Source organism: Heloderma suspectum, chromosome 2 (assembly GCF_057233095.1).
Source record: "Heloderma suspectum isolate Gila_16-S chromosome 2, 16-S_ref, whole genome shotgun sequence".
NCBI lineage: Eukaryota > Metazoa > Chordata > Lepidosauria > Squamata > Helodermatidae > Heloderma > Heloderma suspectum.
Window position 1 is genome coordinate 279,248,880 of NC_139459.1, and position 20,150 is coordinate 279,269,029.

Below are 20,150 nucleotides of genomic sequence, written 5' to 3' on the forward strand. Positions count from 1 at the left end.
ATTTATGGCCAAAATCTGTTTAATAATTCAGATACATATAACTGAACATTCAGGGCTCTGGACCAGTCTGAAAATTATTTCAAGGAAATATAACCAAGACTAAATTAAGGGCCACTCCTCATTTTACTTTTTGGTACCCACAATACACATGTACCCTGCTTCGGTTGATAATTAACACACCTTTAAACTGGTGCTGCTCTTGGTCAAATACTGAAGTGCAGAGATTGGAAAAGGTTAGAACCCTACATCTGAGTATGTTACTGGGAAAAGCAGCAATTAACTCACACACGAGCCATTCCAGACTGACATGAGGCATGCATATTTTGTACTGAAGTATCCATACTCAAGTTCAGACAAGTCAGAAATAGCACCAAGACTAAAAAAATGCTGTGGGGGATCTCATTCTCATTAAACTGCCACTATAACAACCATTTTGAATACAGGGCACAATTGGGGGAAAGAAAAGACTTGGCAGGGTTTGTGTGGGAAAGCAGGATTGGAGAGAGAGAAAAGGGCCCAATGTTGCATTCAGATGACAAGTTTTCCCTTTTGCGCAACTATTGCAGATACCACTGTGCAGCAGGGAAAAACTAGTCATCAGCAGTTTTAAGAGCGATATTCTATTAAAAAATAGATCACCAAACTGCACACATACAAAGTGTGCTTTTAAAGCCTTTCTGCTGCTTTGGTGAAGCAATGCTCCCTTACTTTAACATTTTAACTTTGTTTCTAGTATATCTGCAGCATCTATCTGGAAGATCGATTACAGAAACAGGATATTGCTTGGAAGGGGGTTATCCCCCAACAATCCCATGAGAACACCAATGTCTAGCCCAGAATTCCCCAAACGAGGTCCCTCAAGATGGTTTGACATACAACTCCCATCATCCCATGGTGGCTAGGGCTGATGAGAACTGTAGTCCAAAACATGTGAAGGGACCCAGGTTCGGGGAAGGCTGCCCTAGCCCTTCTAACTGTTGGTCAAGAATAAAAGAGATTCCAGGTCTGCTTTTCTTCATTTCTACAGGCTTCAGTAAAAAGATGCCACTATGAGGGCAGAATTCTGCTCAAAAGCAGTATTCATGCAAGACTGTAATTGGCAGCACTGTCCCAAAAAGTGTACCAAAGCTCCAGCCATATCTGTTAGAAATGGGTGGAATAATTCATACCTCTTGAAGATAATAAAGAATATATCTTGGAAACATCACACTGACTGCAAACTTGTCTCTCTACCAATGTGTACCCATGCAATTGCTCTGATGTTTACCCACTGTGTGGACATTTCATACTAAGCTGTTTAAAAGTTACACCCCCACTGACTTTAGCAACATCCAGAATAGAATGCGTTTTCTTATGAGATTTCATCCAAATTTTTTTTGGGGGGGGGGGAATCCTAACATTTCAGCTAATCAAACCTTCAATTTTGCAGGAGTGCTATTTTATAAGAGTAGCAACAATATAGGAAAACTTTAGAAAATCAGGTGATTATACCCTGAATATAAATGCATTTTCTCATGTCAGTTCTACCAGTTTCAAGGGGTGCTAATTCTATGCATACTTATGAAGTTTTCCTGTATGTATGAGGTTCTACGGTAACTGCCCACAGGTATATCAAGTTCAGGTGCTTTCTTGGCTTGGATCCCACAAATGAAACTCCACTCACAGAACACCCCACCTGGAGGAAGAGCAGGGAGATAGTTTCTGCTGATTCTTCCTTTTCCTGCAGCCCCCTGAAAAGCTGCTCTGGAGGGTTGGGGGACCCTCCAGAACAGTGTGGGAGGTGACAAGGTGGGAGGTGTAGTGGCAAAGAGCAGGAAGTTGTTCCAGCCTGATGTGGACAAGACGCTTGAATCAGTCCGTCCCACCACATGCAAACTTGACCCTTGGCCATCTTGGTTAATACCATGTAGCAGGGGTAGATTGATTTGGTGCGTCCAGGGGGTGATAGTTAGTTAGTTATTACAGTTATATACTGCCCAGTAGTCGAAGCTCTCTGGGAGGTTCACATCAGTTAAAACCACAAAATACAGCATAAAATACATTATAAAAATTTAAATGTTTAAAACGATGGAATAAAATAAAAGTAAAAAACAGAATAAAACCTAGCAACAATGCAGCGATTTAAAGTACAATAATAGATTTAAAACAGGACATTTATAATGGGATCAGGTTGCGTATCAAACATGATACAGGCCTATTATACCAGGCATAGCACAACTTCCAGTGAAGAAAATCATGCAATGTATGCCATAAGCCACTGAACATAGGCAAGCTCCCCTGTGTGGAAATGTCCCAGTAACTTCAGAATTAACAGAGCTACGAGAAGCATTAGAAAGGATGGGCTGTAAGGTAGAACTGATAAGGTATATATTATAACAAGGTGACTGTTATAATAATGTAAGTGACTGGGCTTTTTATTTTTCTGAACAAATGAAACTTAAAATGGTTAACACTGCTTGCAAACAGATGACGAACGGTAATGTGCACTAACTACAGATATTTTTTTAAAGCAATGTGAGAAGAGCTGGGAAGGTTACATGACGAAAGTAAGGGAGCTGAAAGAGAATACACTTTGGAACAAAAGATATCCTCATTTGTCTTGGGAATGAATAATCAGAAGCACATCAGTATAATAAAGACTTGAAACCTGCCAATTGAACAAAGACACTGAATGCAAACAGATGTGCTTTCTTGAAATAATTTCCACAAACACAACGATTTCCATTATACATTTTTATTATGATGGGTCTTACTCAAGCAAGAAATATTACCCAAAACACACGGATGCCACCAAATACAGCAATCATTCTTTGAATTCTCCCCCTTCTGTAAGATTCAGTGCAATTACCTTGTGCCATAATGCCACGACAATGGGCATTTCTCCAGCTCTGCCAGCCAATGATGAAGAACTGGGAAGGGGCAGAGTGGAGAAAAGCACAGCACCATGCAACATGAGTTACACTGCACATTATGGAGAAGAGTAGGGGAATGAGACACATGGCTGATGGTTTCTCCATCAGTAGTGTGTTTCAGTTAATACATTCTTATAGCCTCAGTGATATAGAACTTGTTACATATTTGGGAATACATAAATAACTGCATATTCTTCAAAGAACATTTTTCAAAACAATGGCATACATGTTATAGTTAAGTGAGGAATAAAATACATAAAAATATACCTAACAATTGGAGACTGTCCTTTAACTACGGACATATACATGTATAATTTAAAATTATATTCAATTCATGCAATGAACTTATTCTATTTTCCAACTTATTTCCAAAAGAGAAGTATTTTGTATCTGGGTAATTATTTCAGCTGTGAAAATGGTTCCATAAAGGTAGGATTTCTTATGGTTTTTAAATGCCTCACTCTGTCAGGGGGTGCTCCCTGCTGCTTTGAGAGAGGCTCTCATGAAGAGCCTCTCCTGAAGAGGACCTCCCTGGAACCAGAGGTGTGTGAGAACTATCACCCCATCGCTAATATCCCCTTTTTGGGCAAGGTGCTTGAGCGCGTGGTGGCTGGGCAGCTTCAGACGTTCTTGGAGGAAACTGATTATCTGGATCCATTTCAGTCTGGTTTCAGGCCAGGGCACAGCACTGAAACAGCCTTGGTTGCTCTAACTGACAACCTACTCTGAGTGAAAGACAGGGGGAGCACTACTCTGTTGATCCTCCTGGATCTCTCAGGGGCTTTTGACACCATTGATCATGGTATCTTACTGGATCGGCTCTGCACGGTGGGAGTTGGGGGCATTGTGTGTCAGTGGTTCTGCTCCTACCTGCAGGGCCAATTCCAGAGAGCAGTATTGGGGATTCCTGTTCTACCCCATGGCTATTAAGCTGTGGGGTGCCACAGGGTTCTATTCTATCCCCCATGCTGTTCGACATCTATATGAAGCCATTGGGTGAGGTCATTAGGAGTTTTGGGGTGGGGTGTCACCAGTATGCTGATGATGCTCAGTTCTACTTCTCCTTGTTGTCGGAGTCAGCTGGGGTGGTGAAGGTGCTGGACCAGTGCCTGGAGGCTGTAATGAGCTGGATGAGGGCCAATAAGCTGAAGCTAAATCCTGACAAGATGGAAGCTCTGTAGATCGGTGGTTCCTGAGTCCGGGAATAGGGTAAGCGACCTGTCCTGGATGGGGTTGCACTCCCATTGAAGGAGCAGATGCGTAACTTGGGAGCACTGCTAGATCCATTCCTGTCACTGGAGCCCCAAGTGGACTCCATCGCTCAGAGTACCTGGGGCCAGCTTTGGCTGATCCACCAGCTGTGGCCTTTCCTGGACAGGGATAAGCTCACCACAGTAGTACATATGCTGGTAGCTTCCCGATTAGACTACTGCAATGCATTTTATGTGGGGCTGCTCTTGAAGATGACTCAGAAGTTGCATCTAGTGCAAAATGCAGCAGCTAGACTGTTGACCAGAACATCTCGTAACGATCATATAATACCAGTTTTAAAGGAATTGCACTGGCTGCCAATACGCTTCTGGATGGAACTGAGGGTCCTTGTGATGACATTTAAAGCCCTCAGCAGCTTGGACCCTTGATATTTGAGGGAGCACCTCTCCCTATATATGCTGGCTCGAGGATTGAGATATGTTGGAGGGGCCCTCTTCTGCATCCCACCAGTGTGAGACATACACTATGGTGGGATGTAGGAGAGGGTCTTCTCTGCTGTGGCACCCTGGTTGTGGAATGCCCTCCCCTTGGAGGCCTGATTGGCTCAGATGTTGGTTTCATTTCAGTGCTAAGTTAAAACAAGGCCATTTACCAAAGCCTTTGAGGGCTTAATGAATTCCCTAAAGTTGAACACTGTTTTAACTGTTTTAGATGGTTTTAATTTGTATTAGCTTGTTTAATGGTTTAATATGCTTTTAGCTGTTTAAATTATTTATTGTTTTATACTGCTTAAATTAATTTTATCTGTACGCCGCCCTGAGATCTTAATGATATAGGGCAGGATACACACGTTTTAAATAAATAAGGAATCAGTGAAAATTGCCTCTCCCCACCACTTTCTCCAGTGAGAGCTTCTGCTGGATCTTAGTCCCTTCTGCAAACAGAAGGAGACTTTCTATTTGCAGAGGGACTTTCTGGATCCAGCTAGGGATGTCTTTCGCTGGGGAATCCAGCCCCCTTTGGGCTTGATAGCCTCCTGCTGAGGTACCCGATTTGGCTTGCATTTGCAGGCCCAGCGGCTTTTCCTAAAATCTGGGAACCTTTTCCACTTTTAAAAAAATTACAAAAACAGAAATGTGCACAAATTGTATGGCACAATCTGCATGATTTACTCAATTTCAGCTGCAAATCACGTACTGTACACAAATTTCAGCTGCAACACGTTAATTTATGCAAATTGTGATTGCGATTTCTGCAAATTATGCCCAAAATTTGCCTAAATCACACAAATTGCACTCTGCAATGTGCGTGCATTTCTATTTAGATAAATATTTAAACCCTAGAAAAATCTGTGACTCGAAGGCTGGGGGCCCAAGCTGATGAAAGCTCAGAGAGCTCCATCCCTTCAGACAGATTCCTCCAACATCCCTAGATCCAACCCCTGCTATTAATCTCTTACTTTAATTGCATGTATGCTAATCTACACAGTCTGTAGAACAAAATAAGCAATGTAGCAGTGACGGAAATGGATACTCACCTGCTTTCCATCAACTTCAATATCTGCTACATAGTTTTCAAATACCGTGGGAACATAAACTTCAGGGAATTGGTCTTTACTAAATACAATGAGCAGACAGGTCTTGCCACAGGCACCATCACCCACTATAACCAGTTTTTTCCGAATGGCTGCCATAGCTGCTGAAGAGAAACAAATCAATTATTAAAATATAGCAGAGATTCATTAGTAAAGACATTCGATGAATATAGGAAATAAGATAAGTAATTATATTGAGGTTATTAAACATTAACTCTTGTACTGTTAAGTCAGAGTCAAACTTCACTGGTTTGGAGGACTGAACTGTACCTAAAAACATCCTGGGGCCACATCTATATCTTTTTCACTTCAAAAAGTTAAGATTGTTATGGAGGAAGCAGGAACACCTTACTATTCAATGCCAATGTGCCACCCTTCTGTAACCCAGTTCAGATGTAACGGCAGCAAATTATGGGTTAATTAATCTATGATTTGCTGGGGTTGCATGCCACTGTCATTTTGAACATACAACCTCTGATTCACCCAATCAGAGGTTATACTGTGACATGCAAACCCAGACACTACGAGTTAATCGTGGGTTAAACAACCCACAGTTAATGACGATTACTTCTTAGATTAACTGTGGGTTGTTTAACCCACCATTAATGTATAGGCCCTCTTTAGATGTAATGGTGGTATCTGGCAGCATTCGAGGGTTATTAATGGAAACAGGAAGCATCTTGCAATTCCTAGGTTAATTAACTCATGATTTACTGCCAGATGCCGCCCTGATATCTGAACAGAATCAAAGTGTCTGGGTTCACACATATCATGAAATAACCTCTGACTGGGACGACTGGAGATTGCACATTCAAAATGAAGGCAGCATGTGCCCACAATTAACTAACCCATGGTTTGCTACCATTACGTGTGAATGGATCCTACACCTTTCTTGCAAAATACTTTCACCATGACCACCACTGCATCCAACTGCCAGCTCCTCTCCTAACCCAGGACTGAATAGCCTGCCTAAACTGCCTTCACACAAGTCACCTAAATACCATCTAAACTGACACCAAGTTTTTTGACCTGGTTCACACATGCTAATCCACTGCTCCGGAATCTGTTTAGATGTGGAGCAGTATATAAATGTTGTAAATAAATAAATAAAGTAATTCAGGGTTTATTTAACCCATGGGTTGTTGTGATGTGTGAATCCAGCTGTGCTAACAAGCCATGGTTTGTTAACCATGAACAACCCAGAAAGAGAACCCCTGTGATGTGGTTAAGTTGTGAACTCTGGGTTGTTTAAATCATGGGATGTCATTATGTGTGGACACAGAACTGTGGGTTCTTTCACCAGGCTACAGAGGCAGCAGGCAATCGTGATACCACTCCCTTGCCTCCAAACTGCCAATTGTTACACAATGGTAAAAAACCCGAACACAGAAACAATTCCATAAATACCTAGTGCTACATGCAGTTTATAGTCCTTTCATAAATGCACCAGAAAAGTTGCATCGTATCATGAAACATTTGACAGCAGAGAAGACCATATTTGGCAATACAGAATGAAAGGTTAAAAGAAGCTTGAGCACCTACTAGCTTGATGATTAAGCCATAATATCTTGTGGGACCAGAGTAGTTAGGCCTGCAGCAACATTTTTAGCTCGCTATAATGTTTATCTGGAAACTGCACTAAACAACTCCATACCGGAGCAGTTAAGTAACTTGTGATGATTTGCTAGGGCTGAATCGAAGATCCATCTGTAAAGCTCTCCTCTTAGGATTATTGTTTGACAGATTTCTTTATTCTAATTGTTGGTAAAGTTTGCATAAAATGAAAACACTATGATTTTAGAAAAATATTTTTATGATTACAATATAATAAGTCTCTGAAGTAAAATATAGAACCATGGGAATAAAGTCAAATTGCCTCCCTTCCAAGACACATCTGAACCTCTTTTACCAATTTGCCTGGTTGCTGTGGCAAGTTAAGTATTAGGTTGGATACAGCAGGAGTGCTCCCTAAGTGGAGTTGTGCTCAGGACAATCCAGCTAGTATCAAGGTGGGGCAGGTAATCCTCATAGATTTCCTCCCCCCAACCCGCCCTGTGACCAACAGTACTACCTGCCATCCAGGAGGTAGATACTGGATCCAAAGCCATTGACTCCAAATGGCCAGGCAGAGAAGTTTTAGATGTTGTTCAGTCGTGTCCGACTCTTTGTGACCCCATGGACCATAGATGACTAGTGACTAACATAGGGTACATGAAGGCAGGTGGGCTAGTAACTTTCTGGATTTTCAGGGCTGTGTTGTATTAAAACACTACAAATCAGTTTCCAATTATCTTCCTAGGACTGAAAAAAAAAGGAATTTTTCAGAGGTGTCCTTAGTTAACAAAATCCAAGATGTAGCATTTTTCTACTGCCCAAACTCCACATCGGTCAATAATAAAATATTTTGAATGCTATGATTTAAGCTTTCTCCCTAGCTTTTGTGTTTTGAAGGTGGGAGTTATTTTACACAACCATCCCAATGCAAAAATGGGGTGGCAAAATACAAAATAAAAGTGTGTGATTTCAGCCCAGAGATGTAAGATTTCTGGACATTTTGAAGTCATGGAAAAAACCTTTCCCTCCTTTTCAGAAAAATGGAATTTTTGGAGAAAAATGAAATATATGCAACACTTACTTTCTTATCCAACCTAGCTTATTTTACCGACTTAGCAATCTAAAATGGATAATTTGTAACTTGGCATATACAATTGTACTATTTGGCATATTTATGAAATTGAAAGAGAAATTTTATTTGTCTTTGTTTGGCTGCCTTTTAGGGTAAATCACCTCCCAGGGTAACTTACATGAAAGAATCATACACTCAGAAGAAAGATCCACTCTATTTAGTGGAGCTTACTCCCAGGCTGCAATCTTATGTACACTTACCTGAGAATAAGCTCCACTAAAGAGAATACTGGATCTTCAGATTACACATTTTGAATGACTAAAACCTTGTCTTTAAAAGCATTTCACTCATTCCAAGAGAGAAAATATTTCATAGCCTTTTTCCAGTGCTACCCAAAATTTCCAATTATTCTGTAGGAAAAATTGGAAGTCATAAACATTTCCCCCAGATTTCCTAGACCATCACATCTCTAGGCCTAAGAGGAATGTGCAGAAAGAAATACAAGTTGGAAAACAAGATTATGAAATATGACTGCCAGTGACAATTTCGAATATGAGTATCTCCATTCTGCTTGCTGTGGTATATGAAGAGGCTCCTGAGAATTCATGGTGTGTATAGTAGAAATACACCTGTTTTATACACAGGCAGTATAAGGGAGGTGAATGTGTCCAACTCCTTCCTCAATTCCATTTTATTAATCTTTTCCCTTCTTTGTTCTTTTGGATGCATCTGTTAAGGGCTTTAAAAAAGGGGTAGGCTTCAAGACGTTTTGTAGCATTTTGCAACAAGGGGCCAAGTAAATTAATATTAACAGTCTAAAATTATATATATTTTATATTCATATTCATACTCTGCTGGCTTTGCAGAATACCATCTCTATTATCCACTGGGTGATATGATGAACTAGAAAAAAGATGGTCTGTGAGAGTTAAAATTTGCTTCCTGCAGTTAAATTAAGTGCATGAGGTAAGCTGTTACCAGTTGCCAAATGCTACGCCAGCTTTCTAAATTAAAGACTTAGGACTGAACAAAACTTGCTTTCAGTGTGTTATTTTGGTGACTTATGTCAGCTTTTCAATTACAATGAATACACCGACTTCAGAGTGTATACATCCTTCCTTCTTTTCAAGTTGCATACCAAAATATAGAGCTCTGACATTAATGACATTTACCCAATGCAACATTACATTTTGCCCATATGGGCATTAAGTATCAGGGGAGTTTTTAAATGGTTTCTATAGCCTTAACTGAGTCACTGTTTTCCTCACTTGTGTAAATTGAGCAAATCTGCATTAATACTTTATAAATTTAGGAGAATTTTATGTTAAAAACTTGCCATATTTTGATTATCTTGATTCACAATGTCAATTGTGAACCACAATTGAAGTCTGAGTCACAATTTCAATATTCCAGCCTTGAAAAACACATATTTTTACCAAAAAAAATATATATTTTTTTACACTGAAAAAGATAATTTGCATTTGCATCTACACAGCCAGATCAATTCAGGTTTCAGATAGGTTAACACATGATCTGGTAGGAGCAATAACCAGGGGCAATCTTTACATGTTCATACATGACTAGAGAGAAGAAAGGTTTACTAAAAGGTCAGCCCCCCCATGCCACATCACAAATGGTACTCAGAAATCTCATGAGTTTCAAAAGTAGTATATACTGTTCAACATAGGGGGCTGCTGTTTGAGACACTCAAATTCAAAACCCCATTACACATGCAGAACTAGCTGAGTGGCTATTTGGATGCGTATGTGCCTAGAAGCTGCTTTAACAGGGACTGGGACTCTACTGCAATTAGTGCTGTAAATTACATTTCCTACTCTTGTGTTGAGGCAGTTTCAGCTTCAGCATGAACAGCTTTAATTTTGTCAAAATGGGAGACAAGGATATTTCCTACGAATGCTGAATTGGATTGGAGAATGCAACAGCCAAATTCACTGTTGTCAAGACTAAGAATGGGGATAGGTAGGAAAGAGAGCCAGCTTGTATTGCAAGCCTTGTTTAGTTGTAGGAGAAATATTCTTTGGTAGATTTTGACTGAGACGATATTGTAAGTTGAAAGAAAAAAAAAGATGTGTATAGTGATCATTCTATATTATGGAAGGGCAACAGTTGTCTCCAATAACTACTTTATTGGGCCTAACGAACAGGATTAGGTTGAAGGAGTTGTTGGGGGACTTCAAGCACTTCTGGCAGTCTATTATAATTGCTCCTGTAACACTGCAGTTTTCTGATCTGCTATTACATATTAATATAGCTCTTTGAATCCACTGCTGGAATATATTTATTACTTATTTATTAACGATATTTATATACCACTGCACATTTGAAAAAAATCCTGAAGCAGTTTATAAAATACCACATACACACACATCATGAGGCAAGTACAAAGATAGCTCATAGCTGGGGAAAACCAAAGCAAACAAATAGATTTTCAGTAAGTGCCTAATACATGCCAGAGTTGAGGCCTGACACACTTTATAGGAGAGATCATTCCACAGGGTGGGCACCACTGCAGAGAAGGCCCATGTCTGTGTCATCGCCAAACAGAAATCTGTAGGCTGTGGCACAGATACGAGGGCTTCCCTTGAAGATCATAAGGGCCTGGGAGGTCGGCCTAGGGAGACATGTTCCTTGAGGTATCCTGGTCCTGAGTTGTATAGGGCTTTGTATATTAAAACCAACACCTTAAACCTAGCTTGGCAGCAGACTGGCAGCCAGTGTAGATCCTTTAGCACGGATGTAATGTGTGTGAGGTAAGACACCCCAGTCAATAACTTAACTGCTGCATTCTGAACTAGCTACAGCTTCCGAACCAGGCTTAAGGGCAGCCCCACATAGGGCACATCTTTCCCCTCTTTCCAAATCTGACTCACTCTTTATATTGGATAACTAAGTAAACCTTTAACAGGAGGAATTAACTCACATTTCTATTATAAAAAAATCTTAGTAAGATGTAGACTTATCTGGTTTTGAGTGAAAAGTCACATATCTGTATTTCTTTAAGATCACATTAAGCTATGTTAACAAGAGCCAAGAAGCAGTCTATCTGAATCCACTAAGAATAACCTATATAAAGAGGAACTTTATTGTTCTGAGCAGTCCTGAGAATATTTATATTAAAGGTGGCATAGAAACTGACAAAATATACAAACACATGCCACACTCTGGAAGATGTTCTAGCATGCCACCTCCCCTACCCAAGAGACAGAGTTCTCTGTGGAGCAGGCGTTGGGAATGCCTCAGTAGCTGCCCCAGCAGAAGAGCCAAGAAAGTTTTCTGGCTATAAGACAAGGGGAAATTCACAAAGAATCACTCTTGAACCATGAGTGCAGAGCAGCAGAAGAAAGATCCTGAAGTATGCTGTGGCTCCTGAATTCTAATAAATCATGCTTTACTCTCAGTAAGTATCTCAAAGCAATTAAAGGCAAAGTGAGATGTTCGAAAATTCATGTACAGCAGAAGTGGGCAGACTTCAGGCTTACATGATCTTTTTTTTTTTTTACTAGAACCCCGAGATCCACCAAATGAAGCCTGGTGCAAAAAGACATACACTTAGAATTAAAGAATTCTGAGACTAGGCCTTTGTTTTTGAGTACTGAGAATGAAGATCACAGTCCTTCCACACAAAAACCCCATATAGGTTACCTCAAACTTCCATCATTTCACCAATATAATTTAGGGCAGGGATGTCATTTTGTTGCTGCTATTGTTGAACTATTGGGAGTCAGAAATACTTGCCCATCTATTGCACCACGTTACCCAGAGATCCAGATCTATCTTCTGCCAACTGCTGATGTAGAGGAACAAAACACTAAAGCCAACAAAAGGCTGTTGTAACTATGAGTCATTGCTTGATGTTTATACTTAAGGAAGGAAGTACATCTAATGTCTCTCCCTCTTTTGCTTGCTGAAAGCTTTCTGTTTAGTCTGAATGAAAACTTCCTGGATAATAGATGGTATACATTAGGTGCAGGGGGAAAGACAAGATCCAGGAAATGGAGATATAATCACAAAAACAATCCCCCCTATGAGTTATTGTATTTAAGTGCAGTAAAAAGGTAAAGGTGTCCCCAACCAGTCGTGTCCGACTCTAGGGTGCGGTGCTCACCCCCGTTTCTAAGTCGAAGAGCCAGCGCTGTCCAAAGATGCTTCCGTGGTCATGTGGCCGGCATGACTGAACACCGAGGTGCACGGAACGCTGTTACCTTTCCCGCCGAGGTGGTACCTATTTATCTACTTGCAATTTCTTGCTTTCGAACTGCTAGGTTGGCAGAAGCTGGGACTGAAGACGGGAGCTCACTCCGTCACGCAGCACTCGTGTCTCGAACTGCTGACCTGCCGACCTTCCAGTCTGCAGTTCAGCATCTTAACCACTAAGCCACCGCCGCCCACATATTTAAGTGCAATAAGTGTACCTAAATAATAAAGTTATGTTATGCCTCATATAAAGCAGGTTCATTTTAGTCTTTGATAAAAAAAATATACTTCCACACAACATTAATTGACAAACATTAGAGACAGGAGAATTATACCCCACACTAAATATTTTGGTGATATTAAGGGGAAAAGAAATGACAGTGGAATACATTTAAACCAGCTTTGTAAATGGAAAGTACCAACTAAGAATATGAACATGAACAGAATGTAGACCTAAGTTAACAGAATATAGATAGAAAAAGAGCTTTAAGGGACGGTGGAAGTTCTTCTATTTTTGTAAACAGGGTCATGCAAAAATAAGGAAGTGGTTTCTATATGCAGAACTATAGCAGTGTTTAAGTTAAAAGGATTGCTTTTAAAAATCCCAAAACAGACAGGACCTTTTATGAGCTTTTAGGAGCTACAGAATATTGAGGAGTCAGTAGAGAGAGGAGACAACTGGAGGTGGAAGGGGAATTGACCTACTAATCCCCCCCCTCACAATATAATAAAATGCTTGAGTTGAGGGCTGTCAGCCCCCAGCCTGAGCCCTCTAGCTCTGCAAGAACACAAGACTTTCTCTTATATCAGGTCAAACTATTTAACCATCCAGCCCAGTATTCCATTGGTCTTGAACTGGTGGGTCAGGACTAACAACCAGTTCATAGCTTGACCTAACATGGGTTCCAACAGCAGGACTACCACCATACAAGTATATGGTTAAAAAACAAGAGTGGGCAGTATTCAACAGGAACAACCACTAACGTAAATTATGTTGTGCTAGCGAAAACTACTCTAGTGCAATGGCAATGATGTTAGCTGACACAACGTCCCCTGGAAAAGTACTTTACGTTAGTGGCTGCGTCCCATTAGATACAACTCTGTGCCTCCCAGTGCATGTTTGGGCTAATGATGGATCCCAGGTCTAAAAAGGTTGAAGACTAGACTCTGGCTCTCCAGTGTCTCAGAGGACTTTCACATCACCTGCTACCTTTTAGCACAGCAGGGAAAGGGCTCAGGGGAGTGGGAAAAAAGTAACTGCTCCCCCTCCCTCCCTCCCTCCCGGACCCCACCCCACCCCTCTGATTACAGCGCAGCATTACTAGGCTATTGCACTAGACTGGCTGGAGCCCTGACATTCCTCATAGGGGCTGGATACATTTTGTTGCAGGTCCCACTTGTTTTCATAAACTCTACAAATCAAACACTTGATTTTATATAGTTTATTCTACTTTTGCTACTTGGAGGGGAAAAAACCATTCAGAGATTTGAAACCCTGCCTTCCACCCACTGGAAATCTGTTCAGCTGTACACAGCCTCTTTGGCTCTCAACATTTATTGCTGTAAAGTAATAAGTAAACCTGAGCCAAACCTGAACTAAAAAGAAAAGAAATGGACTGAACCTTTAGTTTTCCCTAACAGAAGATAATTCAAGCTATTATTAAGAAGCTGCAGGAACTTGATCAAGGATAGAACAAAAGGGGGGGGAATCCAATTATTTATTTTATTTATTACATTTCTATACCACCTCAATGGCTTAAGCGTTCGGGGCAGTTCACAACAATAAAGAGCACAATCCTATGCATATTTAGATGGAAAAAAATCCATCTAACAACTCCCAGCATTCCCCAGCCAGCATGACACTGATGCTGTGGTACATAAACTGGCCCCAAACACAATGACTCATGAATACATAGAACCAGTATCTGGGTGAATGTTTATATATTTGAGGTTTATCCCAGTTTCTGTACTAGGCTTCCTTCAGGTTGTGAAAAGCAGCTGGCTGAATGGAAGCCTGCTGCGTTAGGGATATAAATCCACTGTAGCACAACGAAGATAAAAGTCTTGTAGGGGAAAAGAAAAAGAAAAGCTCACTGAGTGCCTCTTCTATCCTACATTTGATGAAATCTTTTTTCCTGACATACCTGCATTGTAAACTGTAAACCTTGCAACTGTGGGAATTACATGTGGTTCAGAGTGCAGCACCTTAGTGTTCAGGACCAGAGATAAGTAGCTCTAAGACTAAACTAAACTTTTGCCACTCCACTATGTACATTAGTATCCTTATGTGAATATTTAGATTTTCCAGTGTGAAGTAGAACTAAACCATTTCAGAAGTGTCAACTTGTATGTTTCCAAACATATTACTGGCTTGAACCAGAACCAAATTTCATAATCTGAACAGACTGGAATGCAAAACAAATTCATCAAGAGGTTCAACTCTTATCTCCTGCGGTTTGAACAGGGACGAAGGTTTTGTAATTACACTACATAAGTTAGACAGCTCACCAATGCAAGAATACCTGTTATCAACCAACAACTATTTTGTGAACATCCACTGTTAATGTGAGAATTTTCACTGTCTGTACTTTCTGCACTTCATTTCCCTCTGACCTTGTTGTTTGTAGTTCTCCCCCACCTGGCCCTCCACCCCAGCCATGTGTGTATATATACTTGTAACTCAAAATAACACTTCATGCACGCATCTGATGAAGTGGACTGCAATTCACAAAATTGTATGTCATAATACATTTGTTAGTCTCTAAGATGCTACAAGACTGTTTAAACTAAAAGTGAACTAAAAAGTAATGGTTTGATCCCTGTATGTTCTACCTATATGTATCCTGAAGTCCTTAGTAAGGAATTGGTTACAACGTCTGAAACTTTAGGACAAAGGAAAAGAAATTCCAAACACATTAAATGGGTGCACCTCCAAATATACAAAGAACTGAGTGTGTCTCTATACATTGACTATAAAGAAATAATAGATTCCTGCTTCTGGAATGTCACTGTCAAATAAAGAACAGTTTGTGTTCAGTATCACAAATTGCAAGTTCTGTGCCAAGAAAACCCATAACAATGTGCTTCAAATTAGGCAAAAGCAGACTTTCTAATTTTGCACTGTGAACTCAATATTAGATTTTATAAGATTATTTGACAAGTAACAGTGCTGTAACAGAGAGTGGGCCATTTCGCATGATCAAACAGCCACTGTGGCTTATTTAAGCCATGATGGGCTGCAGTGCGTGCGAGCAGTCATTTTGAATATTCAAGCTGTGACTGCGGGGCTGGGTTCATAACCCTCACAGAACTTATGTTCTGTTTTAAGGTTATGCGAAAGTTGTTTAACCCAAAATTCCAGAGGTTAGCCAGAAGAGATAAGGAATTATTTTTAAACAAGCAACGTGCAGAAGTAGAAGAAGATAACAGAATAGGAAGGACAAGAGACCTCTTCCAGAAAATTAGAAACATCGGAGGTAAATTCCAGGCAAAAATGGGTATGATCAAAAACAAAGATGGCAAGGACCTAACAGAAGCAGAAGAGAGCAAGAAAAGGTGGCAAGAATATACGGAAGATCTGTATAGGAAGGATAATAATATCAGGGATAGATCTGATGGTGTGATCAGTGAGTTAGAGCCAGACATCCTGAAGAGTGAGGTTGAATGGATCTTAGGAAGCACTGCTAATAACAAGGCAGCAGGAGATGACAGCATCCCAGCTGAACTGTTTAAAATCTTGCAAGATGATGCTGTCAAGGTGATGCATGCCATATGCCAGCAAATTTGGAAAACACAAGAATGGCCAACAGTTTGGAAAAAATCAACTTATATCCCCATACCAAAAAAGGGAAGCACCAAAGAATGTTCAAACTATTGAACAGTGGCACTGATTTCACATGCCAGTAAGGTAATGCTCAAGATCTTGCAAGGTAGACTCTAGCAATTCATGGAACGAGAATTGCCAGATGTACAAGCTGGGTTTAGAAAAGGCAGAGGAACTAGAGACCAAATTGCCAATATCCGCTGGATAATGGAGAAAGCCAGGGAGTTTCAGAAAAACATCTATTTCTGTTTTATTGACTATTTTAAAGCCTTTGACTGTGTGGATCATAACAAATTGTGGCAAGTTCTTGGTGGTATGGGGATACCAAGTCATCTTGTCTGCCTCCTGAGGAATCTGTATAACGACCAAGTAGCAATGGTAAGAACAGTCCACGGAACAACGGACCAGTTTAAGATTGGGAAAGGAGTAGGGCAGGGTTGTATACTCTCACCCTACCTATTCAATCTGTACGCAGAACACATTATGCGACATGCTGGGCTTGATGAAGCCAAGGCTGGAGTTAAAATCGCTGGAAGAAACATTAACAATCTCCGATATGCAGATGATACCACTTTGATGGCTGAGAGCAAGGAGGAGCTGAGGAACCTCATGATGAAGGTGAAAGAAGAAAGTGCAAAAGCTGGGTTGCAGTTAAACCTCAAAAAAACCAAGATTACGGCAACCAGTTTGATAACTGGCAAATAGAGGGAGAAAAATGTGGAGGCAGTGACAGACTTTGTATTTCTAGGCGCAAAGATCACTGCAGACGCTGACTGCAGCCAGGAAATCAGAAGACGTTTACTTCTTGGGAGGAGAGCAATGACAAATCTTGATAAAATAGTGAAGAGCAGAGACATCACACTGACAACAAAGGTCCGCATAGTTAAAGCAATGGTATTCCCTGTAGTAACCTATGGCTGTGAGAGCTGAACCATAAGGAAGGATGAGCGAAGGAAGATAGATGCGCTTGAACTGTGGTGTTGGAGGAAAATTCTGAGAGTGCCTTGGACTACAAGAAGATCAAACCAGTCCATACCCCAGGAAATAAAGCCAGACTGCTCACTTGAGGGAATGATCTTAAAGGCAAAACTGAAGTACTTTGGCCACATCATGGGAAGATAGGATACCCTGGAGACGATGCTGATGCTCGGGAAAGTGGAAGGCAAAAGGAAGAGGGGCCGACCAAGGGCAAGATGGATGGATGATATTCTGGAGGTGTCGGACACGACCTTGGGGGAGCTGGGGGTGATGACGGCCGACAGGAAGCTGTGGCGTGGGCTGGTCCATGAAGTCACGAAGAGTCAGAAGCGACTGAACGAATAAACCACCACCACCACAACAACCCACCCCCACCAGGTTTGGACGACATGACAAGCTGCAGTCATGGCTTGAATATTCAAAAGCTGCCTGGAACATTATACAACCCATTTAAGTTATGGTGATCGTGCAAACTGGTCAGTGTGTTATGGACACTGAGGAATGTCACAGCAAGGGAAGTGTAATTGGAGGCCATGAAGGAGAGACCAACAGCTATTCCGGACACCAGTGCTCCTCTCCCCTGAACTGGAATCTTCTGCAGGTGTTGACTAATCCCTGAACATTGCCCTTGATGGATGGGGCTTTAGTAGTACTAGCAGGCCAAGACACCTACCAAGATTGCCTACCCTGATATAGACAATACTAACCAAGATGGACCAATAGTCTAACTTGGTACAAGGCAGCTCCTTATGTTCCATAAGCTGACAACCAAATTTTGTATCAGAATAATTTCGCCAATTATATTTATTTATATCCCACCTTTTTCCCCAATACTGGGACTCAATGCACAACTGCAGATAAAGCAATATACTTACACTCAATAGCAATATACCAGCATGAACACATTGAAGTGTTTTGCATATATAATTTATAAATATAGCTATTAAAATACTATTAGTTCTACAACCCCATAATTGAACTAAAGCTCCTTCATCTAATGTGGCTCTTGTAAGCCACACAAATGATTTTTAACCATCATTTTAAAAAGTCTACATATTAAGCAAATAACTTGGTTAACATCAAATAACCCAAATATAAGCATGTTTGCCTTACAGTTAATTTCTAAATTGAATCAATTACTAGATACAATGAGTTAAAAAAGATCTTTAGCATAAATGAAGAACCAATTTGATAATTCTTCAGACATGAATATTTACACTCAATCTACCGAACACAGGCATATCATTTTCATCAAATAAATAACTATCAGATCTAGCTTCATCCCATTCATTGTGGGCATTTCATTTCTGTTTGAGACTTTGTTTTGTGAGGGTAAGGCTCGACCAAGCAGAGTGAAGCAGGGAGACACAACACTGAAAAGATGACAAGAAAATTGTCCAGCACACAGGTTCATAAACTGTTATGACTGCTGGTCATAAGAAAGTGTGTATATGGCACAGATGGCCAACCAGGGCCCTGGAGGCAGCATGCAGCTCTTGGAAGCCTTCAGTGTAGCTCATAGCTGGTGCCCAAACTATCTTACTGCTGCCACCAAATTTGCTGCTTTCTGGCTGTTTTGCTTCTCTTCTAGGCTGGGAAGAAGCCCCCCCCCAATCCATCATGGAAGGAACCCTGAATTTCTGTGAACTGCCTAGAGAGCTTCGGCTATGGGGTGGTACAGAAATATAAAAAATGAAATGTGGGCTGGCAGAGGGAGGGAGAGATGCTGGTGTTTGAGGCTATATTACTCTATGTCCCTGAGATGATGGATGCACTGGGATGCTTGTGTGTGTGTTTTGTGCAAATTGATGTATACAAGGGTGTGCTCAAGAGAATTAATATGAGAATGATTGGATGATGGAAAAATGAAAGTGAGAGAAACAACCAACTTTTGACTTTGACCACCACCAGTGCAGCCCCCAACCACTTTCCCAAGGGAATGTGCATTATAAATGTTGCCTTCTATCGGTTAAAAAGGGAAGCATGCAAAATGTATGCAGCGTGACAACTGTAAGGCCTGGCTGTAAGAATGGAACAGTGTAAAGAATACACTATTTAGTTGTAAGTTAACATAGTTTAGTAGTCAGATTTGCACCACTGAAGTAAATATATGTAGCAGTATTAATGGGAAACTCGATTTAAATCAATCCACACTGATTCTCGGAGAAAAACCCATGCTTGAACTGACTTGCTAAGGTTTGAACATAGTATTTTTGAGTTAGATGTGACCTTATTGAGGTTTTAAGGAAAAGCACTGGAAAGATTTAGGGCTATGTGTTTATTTTACTTTTAAAAGCCCAATAACCAAAGTTATCTGGGCAGTGAACAATATGTTAAAAACATGAAATGCAAACATTAAAATAAAGAAAAACAGCAAAGAATAAAATCAAGATGAATTTAGCAGCAAAGAATAAAATCAGTCCAGCACATAAAACCCAACTAAGACCACCAGCAAAATAAAGTACTAAAAGCACTAAAACACAGTTCTTAAAATGCCCGGGAGAATAAAAATTTCTTCTCCTGGTGCTGAAAAGATCATAATGTAGGCATCAGGTGAATCTCTCTGGAGAGGGCATTCCACAAATGGGGGGGCCACCATAGAAATTCATGATTATGAGAAAGGATTATGGCAAACATGACTAACAAAATAGTACTATTAGAGCAGAGGATAATCGGGGAAATTATTTATCTCCCCTCCCCCCCCAAAAAAAAAGGGAAAAAAAAGAAGAAAAATTGTGAGGGGACTTGACCTCAAGCAATGCTGGAAATGGATGTGGCCCAATTTAAAAA

At 40.6% G+C, this 20,150-nt stretch overlaps 1 protein-coding gene across 2 annotated transcripts in view; it reads right to left on the reverse strand.

Moving 5' to 3' along the window:
• The window catches only part of RHOA (ras homolog family member A), a 41,835-nt gene that overhangs the window by 10,484 nt on the left and 11,201 nt on the right, over nucleotides 1-20,150 (reverse strand). The window contains exon 2 of one of the 2 annotated variants that reach the window (XM_084839577.1): nucleotides 5,662-5,819. In XM_084839577.1, coding sequence (XP_084695703.1) covers nucleotides 5,662-5,817 — 156 coding nt within the window. In that variant the 5' untranslated portion in view covers nucleotides 5,818-5,819. Of the gene's footprint in view, nucleotides 1-5,661; nucleotides 5,823-20,150 lie in introns of both variants that reach the window. The other variant, XM_084839578.1, reaches the window with a different exon arrangement.